At 36.2% G+C, this 22,584-nt stretch overlaps 1 protein-coding gene across 2 annotated transcripts in view; it reads left to right on the top strand.

The window, feature by feature from the left end:
• Window positions 1–22,584, top strand: part of LOC123528713 (VWFA and cache domain-containing protein CG16868-like) — a 137,902-nt gene that overhangs the window by 80,293 nt on the left and 35,025 nt on the right. For both annotated transcript variants that reach the window (XM_045308663.2, XM_053521596.1), the window contains exons 15-21: window positions 350–433; window positions 1,845–1,946; window positions 2,788–2,860; window positions 3,700–3,752; window positions 6,474–6,570; window positions 7,985–8,170; window positions 20,881–21,070. In XM_045308663.2, the coding sequence (XP_045164598.2) occupies window positions 350–433; window positions 1,845–1,946; window positions 2,788–2,860; window positions 3,700–3,752; window positions 6,474–6,570; window positions 7,985–8,170; window positions 20,881–21,070 (785 nt within the window). The remainder of the gene's footprint in view (window positions 1–349; window positions 434–1,844; window positions 1,947–2,787; window positions 2,861–3,699; window positions 3,753–6,473; window positions 6,571–7,984; window positions 8,171–20,880; window positions 21,071–22,584) is intronic.

Below are 22,584 nucleotides of genomic sequence, written 5' to 3'. Positions count from 1 at the left end.
GGCCCATTTAGGCCTCCGATTTTTCATCAATTTATGACAGAACTTTTCTGAAAAGTAGGTGTAGGAAAAAGTGATGGTCTATAAAGGTAGGTAAGTAAAACCTGAAGTGGTTGATTTTCATATGGAACAAAGAAGGATTTGAATTAGTGACTTTTAACTCAGAGCCTATATCATTGATGCTTTAAGTTAGAATACTTTCCTCTATTTGGTAAATGAAGTTTGATGGACTGCTTTCCTTCAGCTGTTACTAGAGTTGTTAATTGATATGCTGCAGTAGATGGAAACATTGGCTAAACACAATATCTTACTGATTCTTGTTTTCCTGTTATATTATGTTTGTTGTATGCAGGTTCTATGGGTCCACTGATGGTGTGTTTAGAATGTATCCAGGTTCACCTTTGGTTAACACATTTGATCACAGAGAGACAGACTGGTGGGTATATTTATATCCTTTGACAGGGAATGGTTTAAACAAGTTGCCATTAATATTTTAACTGTACAAGACAGTTGCTCTGTAATTAAACAAAGTATACATTTGCCAAAATATTTTTTTTAAATATTGAAACCTGTTTTTATGCCCCCGAAGGGAGGCATATTAGTTTTCAACTGTCCGTCCGTTCATTAGTTCGTTAGTTAGTTAGTTCGTTCGTCACAACCTTAACTTTTTGCATGAAGGCACTTTTCTCGCGAACCAATGCACCCAGGACCTTCAAACTTCACATGCTGATAGTACTTATTGAGTATACCACTCCTACTGACTTTGGGATCACCAGGTCAAAGGTCAGGGTCACAGGGGCCAACGTTAACTTTTTGCATGAAGGCACTTTACTCGCGAACCACTGCACCCAGGACTTTCATACTTCACATGCTGATAGTACTTATTGAGTACACCACCCCTACTGACTTTGGGGGTAACCAGGTCAAAGGTCAAGGTCACAGGGGCCAACTTTAACTTTTGCATGAAGGCACTTTACTTGCGAACCACTTCACCCAGGACTTTCAACCTTCACATGCTGATAGCACTTATTGAGTACACCACCCTTACTGCCTTTGGGGTCACCAGGTCAAAGGTCAAGGTCACAGGGGCCAACATTAACTTTTTGCACGAAGGCACTTTACTCGCGAACCACAGCACCCAGGACCTTCAAACTTCACATGCTGATAGTACTTATTGAGTACACCACCCCTACTGACTTTGGGGTCACCAGGTCAAAGGTCAAGGTCACAGGGGCCAATGTTAACTTTTTGCATGAAGGCACTTTACATGCGAACCACTTCACCCAGGACCTTCAAACTTCACATGCTGATAGTACTTATTGAGTACACCACCCCTACTGACTTTGGGGTCACCAGGTCAAAGGTCAAGGTCACAGGGGCCAACGTTAACTTTTTGCATGAAGGCACTTTACATGCGAACCACTTCACCCAGGACCTTCAAACTTCACATGCTGATAGTACTTATTGAGTACACAACCCCTACTGACTTTGGGGTCACCAGGTCAAAGGTCAAGGTGCTACGGGGGCATTTGTCACCATTAGTGACAGCTCTTGTTATTTATTTTCATTGTCAATGCCTTTATTAAGTATTTACTACAGTTAAGGACAGGCATTTTAACATAACATAAAATAAAATAACATGGTACATTTTTGTATATATTGGCTGAGCATTACGTCAACATAAATGTTTTTACTGCTGCACTGTATATAGTTAATTAAGTTTGGCATTGAGGAGTCAAGATATGCAAATTAGCTTATTTCATCATTGTTCATTTTAGAATTATTGCGAATTTCTTCAAATTTTTTTGTCATCCCGAAGTTTAAGTAAAACTGATAATCTTCTGCAGGTACAAAAGAAGTGTAGCATTTCCAAAGACAACAATGTATCACTATGGGAAGTTAAGCATTCGAAACACAAACAATGTCATAATAATCAGCAGGGCAATCGGGTAAGACATTTGAATTTTCCAGCATCAGCAGTTTTTTTCATATTTTCTGATCAAAAGTCCAGACATAACAATACTAGTATATCAAGGCACAATTTTGGAAGCATGATTATGTTTGTTACAGTTTAGAACTGCAGAAAAAGGCCAGACAAAACCAGTTAGTTGATGAATTTGTATATGTTCAATGTTATTTTTCAACAGTACTTCAGTTATGTTAACTTGACCTGTATTCCTGGATTCTGTTCTATTTCTGACTAATTGACAACTTCCTGTTATTAGCAAGTAACTGACAACTTCCCCACATGAATAAGTGGGGGAATGGAGGAAAGAGAACATTTGCATCAAATGGGGATCAAGCACACAACTCTTGATACAAATACTCTTCTTCTCAGGTAACTGGATGGTCTTACACCACCTGCATATCTTCTAGAATACTGACACAGTAACACAGATTGTTGCTTAATACCTAAAAGAGGAGTATAAAACATACTCTTACATATAAACAACTGATTCTGGCATATTATTGTGCATTTTATAGTGCATATTGATTTGTATATTATTGTGTATATTATTGTGCCTTCAGATTGACAGTGCCTGGTCACATGACTGGAGAGCAGGCTATTCCTACCTATAACATTGAACTTGCAGTTCCTATATTTATCCTTTTGTGCCAGCAGAATGTTTATGGAGAACATGTAATATTGTTAGAGAACTAAGGGTCTCACTTATATAAAATCTAAATTTGTGCTCTGACTGACATTTGACAAGTTGGCTTTAGAGGATTCTTTGAAATAGCTATTTTTTCTGTAAATTTTTAGAATGTAACACTTATTTTGACTTTCAGTATGAAGCGCCTGCAAGGGGTGGTTGGAATGACAGTTACTCCAAGATTTCTACTGTCACAGCTTCTTAACACTGTAAAGTATAGTTTACATTTTTTTTAAGTAAAATTTAAAAAAATTGGAAAAAAGAACTTCCTTTCTTATTCCCCCACTCTCTCCCAGTCATGAAAGCAGGAGGGGGATTTAGTAATGCAGTCTGTACATCCATTTGTCCATCTAACTTTTTTTGTCTAGACAACAACTTCAAACAGCAGAAGAGAATCAAATGAAACTTAACATAATAGTAGATGGCTGTAAGGTAGGGTGCAGATTTAAAGGGACATAACTCTTGAAATGTTTTCAATTTGTCTTCCTTTTTTATCCCCTGCCGTGAAAGCAGGAGTAGGATTTAGCAATGCAGTCTGTCCAGCTGTCTGTCCCTCTGTCTGTCACACTTTTATCTGGACTGAATGATAGCTTTAAAATAGCTGAAGGCAATGAAATAAAACTTAGATAATGACAGATGACAATGAGGTGGAGTGCAGAGTGAAAACCATTATCTCATAATCTCTAATAATCTTTTATTTTGTATAATTTTCAAATTATCTCCTTAGATGTGTACCATAAAAATTTTAAGGTAGGGAGTGAGTGGGTGGGGGAAGGTGGGGGATGGGGGCACTAAGAATTGCCCTTGTTCATATGTCAGTCTGTCATTACTAGCTATGTGATTTAAAAGTACACTTGCATATCCTCCAACATTGCTGTTATGTCTGTGTTTCCCATACATGTCAAGGACATTTCTGATAATGAGACTAAATGAGAAATTTACCTGTTTGTTAGAACATTAAAGAAGTACATAGCACATTTTAATTAAGCAACATTACAAACTCTGTGATATAACATATACTATAACATATTGTCTATATCCCATACAGGTCAAGGACTGTTCTGGGAATGACCTTAAATGTCATGTTGTTGACAGCACAGGGTAAGTTTTCTTCTGTATATTTTTAGCTTGACTATTCAAAGAATAGTCTAGCTATTCTACTCACCCTGGCGTTGGCGTCACACCTTGGTTAACGTTTTGCATGCAAGTACATATTGCTATCATTTAAAGGCATATAGCTTTGAAACTTATTTTTTCTTTTTCTAGGTCAGTTGTCAACCTCACTGGGTCAAGTCCCATAACTCTGACATGTATTTTGGCCAAATTATGCCCCCTTTTGGACTTAGAAAATCCTGGTTAAAGTTTTACATGCAAGTTACTATCTCCAAAACTAATGCAGATATTGAATTGAAACTTCACATGTGTCTTCGGGGTTATGAAACTAGATGATAGCATCAAGTCCCATAACTCTGACATGCATTTTGGCCAAATTATGCCCCCTTTTGGACTTAGAAAATCCTGGTTAAAGTTTTGCGTGCAAATACATACAGCTATTACTTAAAGGCATATAGCTTTGAAACTTATTTTTTCTTCTCGGTCAATTACCAACCTCACTGGTCAAGTCCCATAACTCTGACATGTATTTTGAGCAAATTATGCCCCCTTTTTGCCTTAGAAAATTCTGGTTTAAGTTTTGCATGCAAGTTTCTATCTCCAAAACTAATCCAGATATTGTATTGAAACTTCACATGTGTCTTCGGAGTTATAAAACTAGTTGATTGCATCAAGTCCCATAACTCTGACATGCATTTCGGCCAAATTATGTCCCTTTCGAACTTAAAACTTCTGGTTAAAGTTTTCTGTGCAAGTTACTATCTCCAAAACTAATGCAGATACTTGATTGAAACTCTATAGATATTTTAACATTTAGGGTAATATTCCTGCTTCTGGGACAATGATTCGAATAGTGGAGCACTGGCTGTCTTACAGACAGCTCTTGTTTTATGACAAGTGGTCATTTTCAGATTTGTTAGTTCATACATATATATACTCTTTTAGATAAAAAAAATCACAGTCAGAGATACTATTAGATTTTAATACCAGAATTCCTTAATATTATTCAGTTTTATTCCATCTTTGACCAAGAACATTTATTATTTAAAGGTATGTTCACTGAAAATTTACTGCCTGAAGAGCGAACAGTCCAGACCATGATCAGCCTGCATGAACTTGCAGGCTGACCTTAGTCTGCACTGGTGGCAAAGGCAAAATCACTTGCTGCCAGCAGGCTATGGGTTAAAGAGTGCATCAAATGCTTTTTTCGGGTTTCAGAAAAAACTGGATTTTTTTTTTTATGAAATAAATGAAATGGATTAAAATACAAACTGAATACAAAAATGAAGCCTAAAATTCATTATTTTATGATATGTAATTAAATAAGTACAGTGTATTTTCCGAAAACCGAACGACCTCTGGACCAGCGTAAAAGTTCGGTTTTGGAAGTTTCCGGAATTCAGAAGTTTGAAAGTTTGTAGGCAAAGTGGACGTGGTCACAAGAGTTATGTTTTCTTACATGTAGGATGAAGGGGATTTTTATCCTTCTTAATTTTACAATTTCATATTAATTAATTAATTAATTAGATATATAATTATTTACAAACATTAAGGATAATAAATACATAAATAACAAGTATGAAAAGAAGCAACAGAACTTAAATGATAGAATTTGTGCAAACATTTTCCACTTACACTTTACTATCTTTGTTCGTCAACATTAAATTTTAATTAATATTGATAATGCATAGTTTAATCGATGTAACTAATCATTTAAAACATCTATCTTTCTTTTGTTCAAACTTTAAGAACGTTTTTAACACATAAGATATTTGATACATCACGTTTTCATAAATTGAATGCCAATGAAAATAATCGCTAATTATTCCTTACTTTTGCATCAAGCGATCACTGTGATTATATAGCGTGTCAAAATAAACATGCACCGTTAATAAATAAAGAAAAGAACATGCTGACAGCGTTTCTGGATTATCAGGTGACACTGTAATCCAGCAAATATTTTGCTGTTCGGTTTTCAGAAGTCAATTTTAGTGTTAAAACATAAATGGTGCTTCAAAAACCATATGGTTTTCAGAATTCAGAAGTTCCGGTTTTCAGAGGTTAAAAATATATAGAAATAAGAAAAGAAAAAAATGGGACCTTGAATTTCATGCGGTTTTCAAAGGTTTCCAGTTTTCAGAAGGTCCGGTTTTTTGAAGTTACACTGTAGTAGGTTTCTGTGACATGGGTCAGACACAGTAATGACTATTAATGATGGCCTAAATTGTAATGAAACACCATTTTATCCATTAATTATGAAATATTTGTGACATCTTAAATTATATATAGATGGGAGCTTGTTGCAGACAGTGTGTATATGTATATAATAATGTTTAAAATTGTGTTTTTTTTTACACTTAAGCCTATTATTCACCATCAGAACTATGTGCTAGACTCCTGTGATGGATATCTATTTCAGGATAGCCACCAGGGGATAATTAGCACAAACAATCAGGTTTGTCTAGCATATGTTATAAACCCTTATCATGCTGGACACGACTGATTCTGCCTTTGCGACCAGTGCAGATCATGATCAGCCTGCACATCCGTGTAGTCTGATCATGATCTGCACTGTTGCCATTCAGTCAGTATCGTTGTGGTAAGCACCCATTTTAACAGTGAATGGTACTGTCCAAATTGAAAGATGGACAAGTTCTTTATAGAAATTTAGCAGGGTATGGGTAAATTGCCTGTTTTTAATTTTTACAGGAGAATATTTGATGCACTTAATCCTGGCTCAGAAGGACAGTTAACAAAGATGTATCCATGGTTAACAGCAGAACTAGTTACCAGGAGAAAAATAAAGGTCTAATATTTGTTTGCAAATGTGATTAGGGTTTAACACCATTATTCAGTAGTATTTTACTGAGTGATAACACATGTTTTTTTATGCTATAACATCTCCTGGGCTTGGGCACCAATGTATCCATAGGGATTCTGAGGGTGTTATAACACCAAATGAACATGTGCCAACACTATTCTAGCATAAAATGCGTAAAAACTGATAAGTGAATACATTGTCACTCAACCTCATTAGATATCCACAAAATGTCTTAAGTTTTTTTTTTCCCATTGACGTCATGTCCTTTTGCATTATCCGTTTTGGGGCCGAATGATGTTTTTGCTTTGCCACAGAAGGAACATATATAAAAAGGTGTTTTAACAGCACGTGAGCGTGAAAATCACTCCGTTAACACATATTTTCTCTCCTATTAAAAAACCCCGAAAGGTGACAAGAACAGCAGTTTTATGCTAGAATAATGTAACTGTAGACTCTGTACTGGTAGCTGAATATAAATCCAAGACCTAGGTTACTTCAAAATTATATTCTGTCAGCCACTATAATCATTTGTTTTTTAATTCAATTACTTAGAGTAAATTACATGATTTTGATAGTTAGCTTTATTCAGAATGTTCTGGAAAATGTATGTACAAAATGTCAGGTCAAACTCCTAAGATAACTTTGTAACACTCCGTCAAAGAGTTTCAAGCATTCAGTGTATTTTTTTGTACCCATAACTATTGTATAGTAAGTATGCACCTTACAAATAAGTTTTAATATGTTTATAGCTCTAAGCACAAAATGATCAAGGATGAGAGCAGTTGTGATCATCCATCATCCATCATTGTCTTACCTTCCAATTATCCATTGTCTATCCATAATAGCAATATTGTTGCAGTAACACTAGAGTGAGTTATGGCCCTTGCATTTGACAAAAATTGTCATATTTCACATTGTTGACACATTAGAAGCCACATATCTTGAGTAATCTACATGAAACTTATACAAAGGATGTATATGGCTACTTGTCAATCTTGATAACATGCAAGATTGCTGTAGTAACACCAGTGTGTGTTATGGCCCTTGAATTATTCAAAATATACATAATTTATAGAAATCGTTGTTAGCACTTCAGGGGTCATTTTCTGCATGATATACATGAAACCTTGTCAGTATGTCTGTTTTGATATAATCTAAGTTGTGTTGTAAACATGTTCATCTAGGTTAAAAAATTAAGTCATTAGGTAAAATCATAGAACACATTTTCTACCTGATTTACATGAAATGTGTTCAGAACATTTGTCTTTATGTTGTTTCTGTATGTTTTCCTGTCATCAAAATATTTTATCATGCCATACCTGACTAGTTTTGTGTTACTCAGGTGAGTGATAAAGGGCTACTTTGGCCCTCTTATTTTGTTTTCTTTTTATTTTTACAGCAAGAATGGTGTACAGGATTTTCAGATGGCTTTCATAAAATGATCCTGACTTTGACAGAAGATGTGACCTCTAACGCTACTGACCGATGTCTGCAGTTCAGTCTTCACAAGGTCAAGGATACAAACTTATTTGTATTGGTTCTTGGAAGCCGAGAAAAACTCAAATGTGTGGAGTCTAATTATAAGGTATGATTAAAAATATCATATAAATGTGAAAGAAAAGTCTTCAGTGTCGTGAGCTGTTTTTAGCTCACCTGAACCAAAATATCAGGCTGAGTTTTTTGTAAAGGTGAATGGTCTGGTATTTATGCATAAAAACTACTTTTTTCTTGAAATCTGGGACGAACAAGGCAATTCATTTGCTGTTAATACCAATGTACATGTTTTTTATTTCTCAAATGCTGTGGCAGGGCCAAATGTTTACTCTTGAGCAAATGTATATCTGGTGTCCATGTATTGTTTTTATGCTTCCTGAAGGAGGGAGCACATAGTCGCCACCTTGTCCTGTCTGTCCGTCTGTCTGTCACACATCTTGTCCGGAGGATAACTCAAAAAGTGTTGAAGGTACCAAGTTTTAACTTTATACAATGATAGAGCTCATTGAGAGGAAGGGCAGTGACAAGGAACCATAACTCTGGGTGGTCCCGTTTTTAAATTATCTCCCTTTTTGCAAATCTTGTCCAGGGTATAACTCGAATACTATGTAAGATATTGACTTGACACTTTACATATTCATAGAGGTCAGTGAGAGAAAGTAGAAGTACAAGGAACCATAACTCTAGGTGGTGCCATTTTTGAATTTTCCTTTTATGGACCTTTTTTAAGTTTATTCTATGGTTGAACTTGGTTTGTTTTAGAGAATACCAGAGCTAAAAATAGAAAACCTTTAAACAACTTTTTCCATAAACTACTTGATTCATCTTCACAAAAGTTATTCTGAGGCATCCATGTATGGACATCTGTCAAGTCTGTTGAGGTGGTCCTGCCTGACCCCTCTAAATGGCCACCAGAACTAATACTAGAAAAAGCCTTTATTAGGTTTCTTCTCATGAAGCCCATTAATGGATCTTCACCAAACTTGGTCTGAAGCATCCTTGCATGTACTTTTCTGAAGTTAGTTCAAAGGATCTGCTTTACCAAATTTAGGTGTCAGCAGAACTAAGACGGAAAAACATAATGACTTCTTATAAAGTGCGGATTGTAATTTTATCAAACTTGGTCAGAAGCAAGGTCCATAACAATAATTATGTTCAGGTCTCATGAGTATTGATATTATCATGGCCCTCTTGTTTGAGAAAATTGCTGAATATTACATTATATTGGGACTTTGTTGACTAGAATTATAATATTGTGAAAAACTGAACAGTTTCTAGCAAAACTTACCTGACTCTCTGGTCTTTGAACCTTTTCAATTTTCCTTTTGTCTCAAATTTAATACAGTTCAGGTGATAACTATACATTGTATAATTTGTCACTATGTTAGAGCCTTTTTCATGGTTATTTTATTTACACTGTCTTGTCAAACTTGTTGAAAGTAGGGTAAGTGTGAGGTTGGCATGACTTAAACGCATTTAAACCCCCAGTTTCCTTTATTTAGGTTACTGTTCATTCCAAGGTAGTGCCCCTATTTTCAACTTGTTTTTTTGCCAGTGTTGTATTTTATGTTACATGTGCGTGTGTGCTTCCTTTGCCCGCATGCATACATGTACACTTCCCCCTTCCCTGTGGCTTACCCCTTATCCATTTTAGCTCACCTGAGCCAAAGGCTCAGGGTGAGCTATTGTCCGGCATCTGTCCGGCCGTCCACACTTTCCTTTAAACAACATCTCCTAAACCATCAGGCCAATTTTGATGAAACTTCACAGGGATGTTCCTTGGATGGTCTTCTTTAAAAATTGTTCAAAGAATTCAATTCCATATAGAACTCTGGTTGCCATGGCAACCGAAAGTAAAACCTTTAAAAATCTTCTTGTCCAAAACCACAGGTCATAGGGCTTTTATATTTGGGTTGTAGCATCATCTAGTGGTCCTCTACCAAGATTGTTCAAATTATTCCCCTAGGGTCAAATATGGCCCCACCCTGGGGGTCACATGGTTTACATAGACTTACATAGGGAAAACTTTGAAAATCTTCTTGTCCAAAAGCAGAAGGCATAGAGCCTCAATATTTGGCATGAGACATCATCTAATGGTCCTCTATAAAGGTTGTTCAAATTATGCCCCTTGGTTTAAAAGAGGCCCCATCCCAGGGGTCCCAAGTTTTACATAGACTTATATAGGAAAAACCTTAAAAAATCTTCTTATTTGAAACCAAAAGACCTAGGCCTTTGATATTTAGTATGTAGCATTGTCTTTTGGTTCCCTACCAAAATTGTTCAAATTATGCCCCTGGGTTGAAAAGAGCCCCGGGTGTCTCAAGTTTAACATAGACTTAAATAGGAAAAAAAATTAAAAATCTTCTTGTCTGAAACCACAAGACCTAGGCCTTTGATGTTTGGTATGTAGCAAAGCCTTGTGGTTCTCTACCAAGATTGTTCAAATTATGCCCCTGGGGTGAAAAGAGGCCCCGCCCCGGGGGTCTCAAGTTGTACATAGACTTATATAGGAAAAAAAAAAATCTTCTTGTCTGAAACTGCAAGGCCTTTGCTAATGATTTTTGGTATGTTGCATTGCCTAGTGGTCCTTTACCCAGATTGTTCAAATTATGCCTCTGGGGTAAAAAGAGGCCCTGACCTGGGGGTCCCAGGTTTTACATAGACTTACATAGGAAAAAACATTTAAAAATCTTCTTGACTGAAAGTTCAAGGCCTAGGCTTTTGATATTCAGTATGTAGCATTGCCTAGTGGCTCTCTAAGAAGATTGTTCAAATTATGCCCCTGGGGTGAAAAGAGGCCCCGCCCCGAGGGTCACATAGTTTTTATATAAGTTATATAGGAAAAAATACTTTAAAAATTATCCGATCATATTTCCTAGACTATTTTATTATAATTACCTTATGACCTTAAGTAATTAGGGGTCACTTGACTGTAACCTTGACATACTGACCTACTTCCTTGTTTTTATGCCCCCAAAGGGAGGCATATTAGTTTTCAACTGTCCATCTGTTCGTTCGTTAGTTCGTTCGTCACAACGTTAACTTTTTGCATAAAGGCACTTTACTCTTGTTTTTATGCCCCCGAAGGGAGGCATATTAGTTTTCAACTGTCCATCCGTTCGTTCGTTAGTTTGTTCGTCACAATGTTAACTTTTTGCATGAAGGCACTTTACTCGCGAACCACTGCACCCAGGACCTTCAAACTTCACATGCTGATAGTACTTACAAAGTACACGACCCCTACTGACTTTGGGGTCACCAGGTCAAAGGTCAAGGTCACGGGCCTATGTTAACTTTTTGCATGAAGGCACTTTACTCGCGAACCACTGCACCCAGGACCTATAAACTTCACATGCTGATAGTACTTACAAAGTACACGATCCCTACTGACTTTGGGGTCACCAGGTCAAAGGTCAAGGTCACGGGCCTATGTTAACTTTTTGCATGAAGGCACTTTACTCTCGAACCACTGCACCCAGGACCTCCAAACTTCACATGCTGATAGTACTTACAGAGTACACGACCCCTACTGACTTTGGGGTCACAGGTCCAGGTCATAGGGGCCAATGTTAACTTTTTGCATGAAGGCACTTTACCACAGCACCCAGGACCTTCAAACTTCACATGCAGATAGTACTTATTGAGTACATGACCCCTACTGACTTTGGGGTCACCAGGTCAAAGGTCACGGCACTGGGGGGGTGTGCATTTGTCACCATTAGTGACAGCTCTTGTTTAAGATACAGCCATGAAATTTGGATGACATGTACAGTTTTGCACACAGATCTTAAAACTGACTTTAACTGACCATGAATATGACCTACTGACCTACTTTCTAGTTTTTTAAGATACAGCCTTGAAATTTGGATGTCAAGTACAGTTTTGCACACCGATCTTAAAACTGATTTTCAGTAACCTTGAATGTGAACTACTGACCCACTTTCTTGTTTTTTAAGATACAGCTTTGAAATTTGGATGACATGTATATTTTTGCAATGATCTTTAAACAGACTTTCAGTGATCATCAGTGTGACCTATCGACCTACTTTCTTGTTTTCTAAGCTACAGCGAAAGGATTTAGACCACCTGTAATATTTTTTTACAGATTTCATAATCTTTACCTTAACCCACTGTCCTAATTTTCTTGTTTTTAAAGCTTTAGCTAAGAAATTTGATCAAGCAAACAACTCTACTCAGGTGAGCGATATAGGGCCATCATGGTCCTCTTGTTATATTTTGCATTTACTTAAAATGTACTTGTTGGATTTTTGAAGCAACCAGTTTGCTATATTTTTATGCCCCCAAAGGTGGGCATATTAAAATCGCACTGTCCGTCCGTCTGTGTGTCTGTGCGTGCATGGGTCCGCCCGTGTAAATTCTTGTCTGGGCTGTAACTCTGCCATCCATAAAGGGATTTTGAAATAACTTGGCATAAATGTTCACCATAATGAGACGATGTGTCACGCGCAAGACCCAGAGCCCTAGCTCCAAGGTCAAGGTCACACTTAGAGGTTAAAGGTTAACAGGATCTGTTTAGTATCCGGTCCGTAACTCTGCCATCCATGAAGGGATTTTGAAATAACTTGGCATAAATGTTAACCATAATAAGGCGACATGTCTTGCACAAGACCCAGACTTCTGGCTCCAAGATCAAGGTCACACTTAGAAGTCAAAAGTTAACATGGTCTGTTTTGTGTCCGGACCATAGCTCTGCCATTGATGAAGGGATTTTGAAATTACTTGGCATAAATGTCCCCTTTATTGAGATGATGTGTCATGCGCAAGACCCTGACCTCTAGCTTCAAGGTCAAGGTCACACTTAGATGTCAAAAGTGTTTCTTGTCTGGTCAATAACTTTGCCATTTATCAAGGGATTTGAAAATTATTTGACACAAATGTTGACCATATTGAGAAGGTGTGTCATGCTTATGACCCAGGTCTCTTGGGTCAAGGTCACGAAATGATGTGTTTTTTTTTTTGCGCAGACAACTAGCATTCTTGGGCATTCATCGGGGGCATTTGTCACCAATAGTGACAGCTCTTGTTCATTACAATTTCTTTTTGTTGCGAGCCTACTTTGCAATGCATGGTTCCATGGCTATGTTTGAGGTGCTTTATGCTTCAGGGAAATCAACCCTTTTTCACCGTCTTGATTCTGCACTATTTATTCATCATCATTTATTGTCATCATTTGTTCATCATCATCAGCATCATTAAGATCATCATCTGTGCATCACAATTGTCATCATCATTAATCAGTTTATGTTCATCAGTCAACATCATCATTATGCATCATCAGAATGATTATTTATCATAATCCTTAATTATCATCACAAGCATTCATCATTATCATCATCATCATAATTGATTCAACTTCATAATCATCATCATCATTTAGTCCTTATCATTCATTATCACTATTAAATGTCATCATCATAATTTGTGATCATCATTCATCATCATTAGTGTTCATCGTCATTCTTGCAATCATTCATTTATTCGTATAATAAAACACTTACTGATTACCGAGCCGCAGAATATAATCTGATATTCGCAGATGAAGCCTCTCTGAATGTAAATATCATATCGTATTGTATAGCTCACTAGCCAAAAACTGTATATTGTTTCCCATATTTTGTTATATGACATGTTGCTACAGTTAGGGTTTTACTGTACAACTTTGATTTTAAAATGACAAATCATCTTTATTATCAATTAAATATAATCACACATTATGTTCCATATTAATAGTTTTCATCTTTGGGACACACCTGTTTCCTTCCCTTACACACACCTACAAACCTGATGATTTCAAAAGGGGCTTGTAGATTAGATAGTACAGGCTTGACACAAGGATTGGCTTGGCCATAAAGTTGCTAACTGTTTGATTTATCATCTCTTGAAGATATGCTAATGAGTATTCTTTTCCAGAAGGAGTAGATAAAGGAGTCAAGTGGTAACTCTGCTTGACTATGAAACCTGGAATCATTTCATTTCCCATTTCCTCCAACTGAAATAACTACAGGTTGTCCAGCATCCCTAAAAAATCCTACTTTTTCCTATTTTTTTTTCAGTTTGGCTAAAATTCCTAAATAAAATGAAAAATCAAAGGGAATTCCTAAAAATGCCCTACTTCTTTTCTCATCAAAATCCTGTTCTTTTTAACTCACCTGAGCACGAAGTGCTCAAGGTGAGGTATCGTGACCTGTCATTGTCCGGCGTCGTGCGGTATGCAATGTGCTTCGTCAGGCATCCGTCAGCATTTGCCTTGTTAACACTCTAGAGGCCCCAGTTGTGACTTAATCTTTATGAAACATGGTCAGAATGTTTTTCTTGATAATCTCTAGGTCAAGTCCGATATTGGGTCATGTCGGATCAAAAACTAGGTCACTGGGCCAGATCAAAGGAAAATCTTGTTAACACAATGTAGTCCACAGTTTAAGTTTAAGACTCATGGGAATCATTCAGAATCTTTTTCTTGATGACCTCTAGGTCAAGTTCGAATCTGGTCATGTTAGGTCAAAAATTAGGTCACCCAGTCAAATCAAAGGATAAACTTGTTAACATTCTATAGGCCACATTTATGACCCAATCTTCATGAAGCTTAGTCAGAATGTTTATCTTGATGATTGCTAGGCCGAAACTGGGACATGTTGGATTAAAAACTAAGTCACCTGCTCAAATAGTAGGAAAAACTTGTTAACACTTGTTAACTTGTTAACACTTGTTAGGTCAAGTTTAAATCTGGGTCATGTTAGGTCAAAAATTAGGTCACCCAGTCAAATCAAAGTAAAAACTTGTTAACATTCTAGAGGCCACATTTATGACCATATCTTCATGAAACATGATCAGAATGTTTGTCTTGGTGATCTCTAGGTCAAGTTTGAAACTGGGTCCTGTAGGGTCAAAAACTTGGTTATGCGGTCAAATCAAAGGAAAAGCTTATTATTACTCTAGAGGCCACATTTATGACCCTATCTTCATGAAACTTAGTCAGAATGTTTATCTTGATGATCTTTAGGCTGAATTAGAATCTGGGTCATGTGGGATCTAAAACTAGGTCACTAGGCCAGATCAAAGGAAAATCTTGTTAACATCTAGAGACCACATTTTAAATTTGAAACTCATGAGAAATTTTCAAAGTGTTTGTCTTGATGAAATCTAGTTTAAGTTTGAATATGGGTCAAATGGGTTCAAAAACTAGGTCACCCGGTCAAATGAAAGAAAAACCTTGTGTATGCAATAGGGGGTGCATTTTTCATTTTATATGCATGAAACTTGACCGGTATGTTTGTCTCCATGAAATCTTAGATGAATTTTTATCTGGGTAACGTGGGGTCAAAAACTAGGTCACCAAGTCAAATCAAAGAAATTTCTTGTTTACACTCTAGGAACCACATTTTTTTATTCAGTCTTCCTAAAACTTGGTCAGAATGTTTGTTATCATGAAGTCTTGGATGATTTTGAATCTGGGTCATGCGGGGTAACAAAAAACAATACCAATAGGTCAAATCAAAAGAAAAGCTTGTTTACACACTAGAAGCCACTTTTTGCTCCAATCTTCAGGAAACTTTGTTAGAATGTTTGTTTTTAAGAAATCTTGGGCAGGTTCTAATCTGGGGTCATGTGGGGTCAAAAACTCGGTCACAAGGTCAAATCAAAGAAAACGCTTGTTTACACTCAAGATGCCACAATTTTGGTCCAGTGAAAATTGGTCAGAATATTTGTCTCCATGAAATCTCGAACAGGTTAAGAATTGGGTCAGGTTGGGTCAAAAACTAGGTCACTAACCAAATTGAAGAAAAATCTTGTTAACACTCAAGAGGCCACATTTTTGCTCCAATGTTCATGAAACTTGGTCAGAATATTTATCTCCTTTGAAACTCGGACAAGGTTGAAACTGGGTCATGTGGTGTCAAAAACTAGGTCACTAGGTCAAACATGTTTACATTGTTATGGTGTGTTACTCAGGTGAGCGACCTAGGGCCATCTTGGCCCTGTTGTTTTAAATAAAGAATTGGAGTTTGGGAGGTACCGACATGTGCTAAATATGTTTTAATATAGTTATCCCCCAATGAAGTTTTGGTGTTGTCCGTCCGTCTTTCTGTCCATCCGTCCGGAGCCATATCTAGGAAGTGGTTAGGAATATTTAAATAAAACTTCATATACATGTTTACTATGCGGCCTGTCAAGTTTCAGTCAGATTGCCCAAGTAACACTAGAGTTATGGCCCTTAGAAGTTTCTAGTGTTAGCTATATAGGGTACTATTATGGCAATTTCTGCTTGATAACTTGTGATATATTTGACCTAGAACTATGAAACTTAAATTGAATTTAGATCACCATAATGTAGTTGTGCACACACAATTTCGTCCGGATTTCTTTAGTTACTTCAGAGTTAATATTCCATCAATATTTATAATGAACGTGTGAAGTTTTGTACCCTCACCCGTTCACCCCCGCCCAATATATATAGATATATTGTTTTTCCTTTCTTTTTTTTAAAAAATGTTCAAACCTTTTAACATGTGAAGTTGTAACCACACCCACTCCGTCGCCAGCCATGTTCAAGATATCTTACTTGATTGTGCTCTCTTAAGGACATCTGTTCTTTTAAGTTCAAATGAACATGTTAAACAGCAACACTATTGTTGAAATGCAAACAAAATGCAAACAGCCAAACTACTCGAAGACAATATTTCGTTCTAGTTACACTTCAAGCTCACATTTCAAATAACTCCATTTAATTCTAAAAGCTAAGCTTATTACAGTAAACATATTCCATTCAAAATAATTTCTTTAGTCAGGATCAACGTAACATACATTTATTATGTACACTTTAAACATTCGTTTTCTGTTAAATTGATTTTAACTGATGAAATTATTTGCTTCCTAGTAACATCCTTAACTTTTTGCCGGATATATTTTTTTGTCATTCCTCACCACAGACCCTTTTGGCGGGGGATACCAATTCATCGAATTTGCTTGTTTTATAATTATGTTTCCTTATTTAGTGCAAGCAGTTTTATCCAGTTTATAGATAAGCAACCTGTGGTTCCATGGGTTCTGTATGTTATTGGCTGTAAGGCATGAAATCTGAAGGTCTATATTTTAGTAAAAATTCTTATTTTTAGCCCCAAAATATCTTAAGAAATTGTAACAAATACCTGATTATATTTTTTTGAAAAAAATGTGCCTTAAAATTTGCACTAATTTTTTTATGAGAACATGCAGGAGAGCCTGTAATTCAACTTTAGATTAGAATCCTGTGTGTAGGTACATTACACCTGACACACTTTAAGGAGGTAGGTTACCTTGTTACCAGGGTAAATTCAAATTAGTTGAACTGCAGCAGTTTTTGTATTTCATGTAATTTAATGTTTTAACTGCTACAATCACAGTTTAGTTTATCTCTGTGCCTTCAAGTATAATTTTTATCCAGGTTTGAAGAACATGACCCTCCAAAGGTATTTTATATTGAAAGAAGAAGGAAAATACGGATATTTAACACAAGTAAAAATTACAGTGCATTCTGGTTCCATTGTTATTCGTAGAAGTCTGCATAATTTATTATTTTACTAGTATGCGCGTTAACTTTCTAGTATAAGCTTAAAATGTATATGTCATGGGGCTCGTGTTTCCATGGTAACGCATTTTCTCTCATTTTTAAACAACTATGTATGAAAACGGGTTTTTCAACGGCTTCAGTGCCATTCTGTTAATGACCAACATTTAATATTTGTGTAATATTATTAGCAAAATACCAAGCGCTTTACATGGTACCCTATGTTTCTTAAAGTTTAAAGTAACCATGGCAAGAGATGTTTAAAATAGCTTATATCTGGCTTTTTATATTAATTTCTTATAAAAATATTAGATAAAAGTATCTTTCTTGTTAATGTAGCTTTAAAACATCTTATTTCTAATGTAAGTAATATTTTCGTGTTGTTTGCATTTATTTAAACAAATTTTACAGCTTAAAATACTTACAACAGTTACCCCCGTCTGACATTTTTTATGGAAAAATTGTTCTGCATGCTGCTATTATTCTCATGGATATTGTTGAAATGCAAACAAAAAGCCGAAGCTGTGTTCCTTAAAAAACCCAGTGTCAACGCTTTTGAATTTTACATTTAAATATATAGGCTTCGTTTCCATGGTAACATCAATTTAATTCAAGAAACCACAATTTTCTACTGGAATCTGAACAATTTTGAGCTTAGTTTTAATATAAAGTAACAAATTATCAACAGAAACTGAAAAATAGGTATTACAAATCAAACTGCCTAATTCTTATTTGAAAATGATCGTAATAAGTAACCTTTCACCCAACTTTATTCCCAATAACATCAGTTAACATCATCCATTTTCTTACACTCCGCATAATATTTCAATATAACTACATAAAAGAAGCAAAATATTGAGCATTATTCAGAGCGAAAGACTTATAAAAAATATTTCAGCAAGTAATGGCTGTTTAAAAATAGTACAAATAAAGAAAATTCACAGAATAAAAATAAAATAAAAGCTGCTAATTTTGCGCCGTAACTGACACGTAACGTCATGACATCAATGACGTCATTTTAAGGCAACAATGTTTTGAAGCGTTTCTGCGGCAATTTATTCATTTATGCATTATTCAGCCGTTAAGCATTAGATTGGAGACAGGTTCATGATTTTTTTTTCAGAAGAATGGATATACAAACACAAGCCCGCCCGCTTAGCTCAATAGGTAAGAGCGTTGGTCTACGGATCTCGGGGTCGCGAGTTCGATCCTCGGGCGGGGCGTATGTTCTCCGTGACTATTTGATAAACGACATTGTGTCTGATATCATTAGTCCTCCACCTCTGATTCATGTGGGGAAGTTGGCAGTTACTTGCGGAGAACAGGTTTGTACTGGTACAGAATCCAGGAACACTGGTTAGGTTAACTGCCCGCAGTTACATGACTGAAATACTGTTGAAAAACAGCGTTAAACCCAAAACAAACAAACAAACAAACACATTTAGTTTGTTGTAAACATCATCTTAAATCGTCACGCTAGCTTCCGGTAGGGCATGCGCTCATACAAATATTAAGGTAACCTACCTCCTTAAGAAGAAGGCAAGCTTCTGGAATCTTAGCATCTTCTGTATCTTGCACTATCCTGCAACTAAAATTACTAATAGTCTGGAGGCCCAAATGGCTTAACATTGGTGACAATAAATCAGATCGAATACAAACAAACATTTATCCAGGGAAAAGCAATGTTTGTTATGAAGCTTTGGGTTTCAACAGTGTTTGATTTTTTTTTACAGGAATGAAATATATATTTGAGTATATAACCACTGCAAGAGAAGAAGAATTTAGTAGTTAACTAGTCAACTGCCTGAAATGTTTAACCTTTATCCTGCTCAATTTCAAAAATGGACTTGTTCGTCCTTCAGTTTAGGCAATACTATTAATTATTCGAAGGTGTGTTCACTGAAAATTTACTGACTGAATAGCGAACAGTGCAGACCATGATCAGTGTGTGCAGACATGCAGGCAGAGCTTGGTCTGCACTGGTCACAAAGGTAGAATCACTTCCCGCTAGCAGGCTAAAGGTTGAAAAGGAATTGTGTCAGACTGAAACAAGAGCCCAAACAAACTATGTATTTACAACAACTGTAGACATTGTCTGTTTGATGTAACTTGAATTTCTTAAATTGATAAACAACAGCCTCATTAGCCTTGTGGTAGTGTATCTGCTTCATGTGTGGGAGGTTGTGGGTTTGGTCCCTGGCTGGGTCATACCAAAGATGTGATAAATGGTATCAGTAGCTTCTCACTTGACTCAGCTGGCATCCTCTATTATACACTCATGATGAGGGATTCCATTAGGAGTGAGGTGTTAAGAGAGTTGTAGAACTTATGTCACAGTTGACCTGAAATTAATAAGTATAAGCTAAACAACAGCTTTATTCATGTCGGTAAGTATTTATACGTTGTAGCAAGCCCGCCCGCTTACCTCAGTAGGGAGAGCATTGGTCTACAGATCACGGGGTTGCGAGTTCGATCCCCGGGCAGTGCGTATGTTCTCCATGACGATTTGATAAAAGATATTGTGTCTGAAATCATTCGTCCTCCACCTCTGATAATTCATGTGGGGAAGTTGGCAGTTACTTGCGGAGAACAGGTTTGTACTGGTACAGAATCCAGGAACACTGGTTAGGTTAACAGCCTGCCGTTACATGACTGAAATACTGTTGAAAAACGGTGTTAAACCCAAAACAAACAAACAAATATACATTGTAGCTGGCTATACATTGTAGATGGCTATACATTGTAGATGGCTATACTTTTGGAGGTAATGCTACACTTGATTGAATTCAGGAGTTGCTCTGAAAATAAAACTATGGCAGATAAATGGTTCATAAACTTTATTAGTCCCCTACTGGTTGAAAACCAGCTTCGGGGACTAAGGATTGTGCTTATCAGTCCATCCTTTTGTCTGTCTGTCTGTCTGTCTGTCTGTCCATCCATCAGTCATTCTGCCATTTAGTTCATCCATCTGTCTGCAATTTCGTGTCCAGTCAATATCTCTGTCATTCATCAAGGGATTTTAATATTACCCAGCACAAATGTTCCACATGATCAGACAATGTGTCATGTGCAAAACCCGGACCCAGAGCTCAAAGGTCAAGGTCACACTTTATTATTTATACATCATTGACAGATATCAGATCATTTTGTTATATTGCAATAGAGAAAATTAGTTGCCTTCCAGTAGGGGACTTTGCAATGCATGGCAATACTTCATTCACTTTTTTCTATTTAAGATATGTTCAAGTTGCCAAACCTCCAACTTTAATCCAGTATATCAACTGTCAATCCCAAAGTGTAGATACTGTCACGTGAACGAGACGATGACAAGGTGCCAGTGCCAGTGTTACTGTGATACAGACTTGAATACATGTCATGGACAGTTCAACATACATCTACACAACTTTCCTACTCGTTCTTGCTTCTGTAAGTTTTCTGAATAAATACTGTAAAATCAGGTAAATAAGCACATATTCGAATATAAGCACATATCAAAAGTAAGCACATACGGCCTTACCGTTATTCTGTATGTCATGCCCTCATTGTCTCAAAAGTAGGTGCATGTCTTAATACAGCAAAAAGGCGTAATTAACGGTATTATACCGTGATAATTGTTTATCATGAATACAGGTGACAAATGTTCTTACCTGTTGGATAGCCGATGGGTGTTAAAAGATTTTAATGTCTATTGTCTGGTAAAACATTAATCGTTTATGATAATCATGCTTTTTGAATAGAAAATGTTATCAGTAAATGAAAATAAAAGTTTGAATACCAGAAAAGTTGTTTGCATTGTCATTACAGTTTGTCATTCTTGTGTAAATCTGTGAAAACAGTATGGATAAAATGATTGAATGGTGCGAGAGATTGAACATTATTTGCAATATGATCATTATGCTTTCATTATGTATAAATACTGTATGCAATAAAATGAAGTAGTTCACTGCGCATGTCCATGTCCATGTTTTACTTTCGTTTTCTCGACCGAGGTAAGCACTGTCAATTTTCCAAATATATCAAAAATAGGCTTACATGGCTTGTCTATAAGCGCATATCAAATATAAACGCATAGTTTTGGCTCAAGTATAAGCGCATATCAAAAATAGGCGCATTAAAGTGTCACTAAAATTATTATAAGCATATACGCTTATATACCAGATTTTACAGTATGTAGTAAACCTTCAGTCTGTGAACTATTAGATCATCACTGAATATATATACTGATATTTTGCTGAACATTAAATTTTACCATTTGTCTATGTCATTGGACATTTACCTATTGATGTACTTTTCAGTTAAAAGTGACAAAAGTGTGCATTTTATTTTGCAAAATTTTGTGGATACATTATTTTTTGAAAATGTGTGTATAATCCAATGAAAAGGAGAAGATAATATATTTTTCATAAAAAATTACCTTATTACCTTTACCAAAACATTTATATAGATATCTCATATAAAGTGAAGGGTTCTAGTGTCCGTCAGTCCATCTACCAACATATCCTGGTAGTGGTTGGTCACATCATACCGGTATATCATGTGGGGGTGATTGTAGTTATTCCTGGCTGCTTCCTAACAAATTTGTTAAAATCAACTTCATATCACCAGCCTTACTGTAGTTACTGTCCCTGATTTTGGTAAATGTCATTTTTGCAGATATATTTATCATACTATATAAACTTTAGAGGATATTTAACTTCAGTCTTTATATTACTGGAAACTGGAGGACGCTTTTCAGCGAACCTAGTCAGAATCTACAGAATATATTGGAGTTAGTGCCCATTTATTAATTAGAGCTGCAATTTTTCACAGCAGATGACTTGCCCTATGTACATGACAGTAATAGGCACTGAGTAGGTTTGAAGCAAGATGATTTTATAGTTACAAATTTTAGTATTGCAACAACTTCTTTGATGTCATTTTCATGGGTTATAACAATTTCT

This window comes from Mercenaria mercenaria, chromosome 13, assembly GCF_021730395.1.
Source record: "Mercenaria mercenaria strain notata chromosome 13, MADL_Memer_1, whole genome shotgun sequence".
Lineage (NCBI taxonomy): Eukaryota > Metazoa > Mollusca > Bivalvia > Venerida > Veneridae > Mercenaria > Mercenaria mercenaria.
The sequence above is the reverse complement of the archived record's forward strand: the minus strand, read 5'-3'. Positions and strand labels throughout refer to the sequence as shown.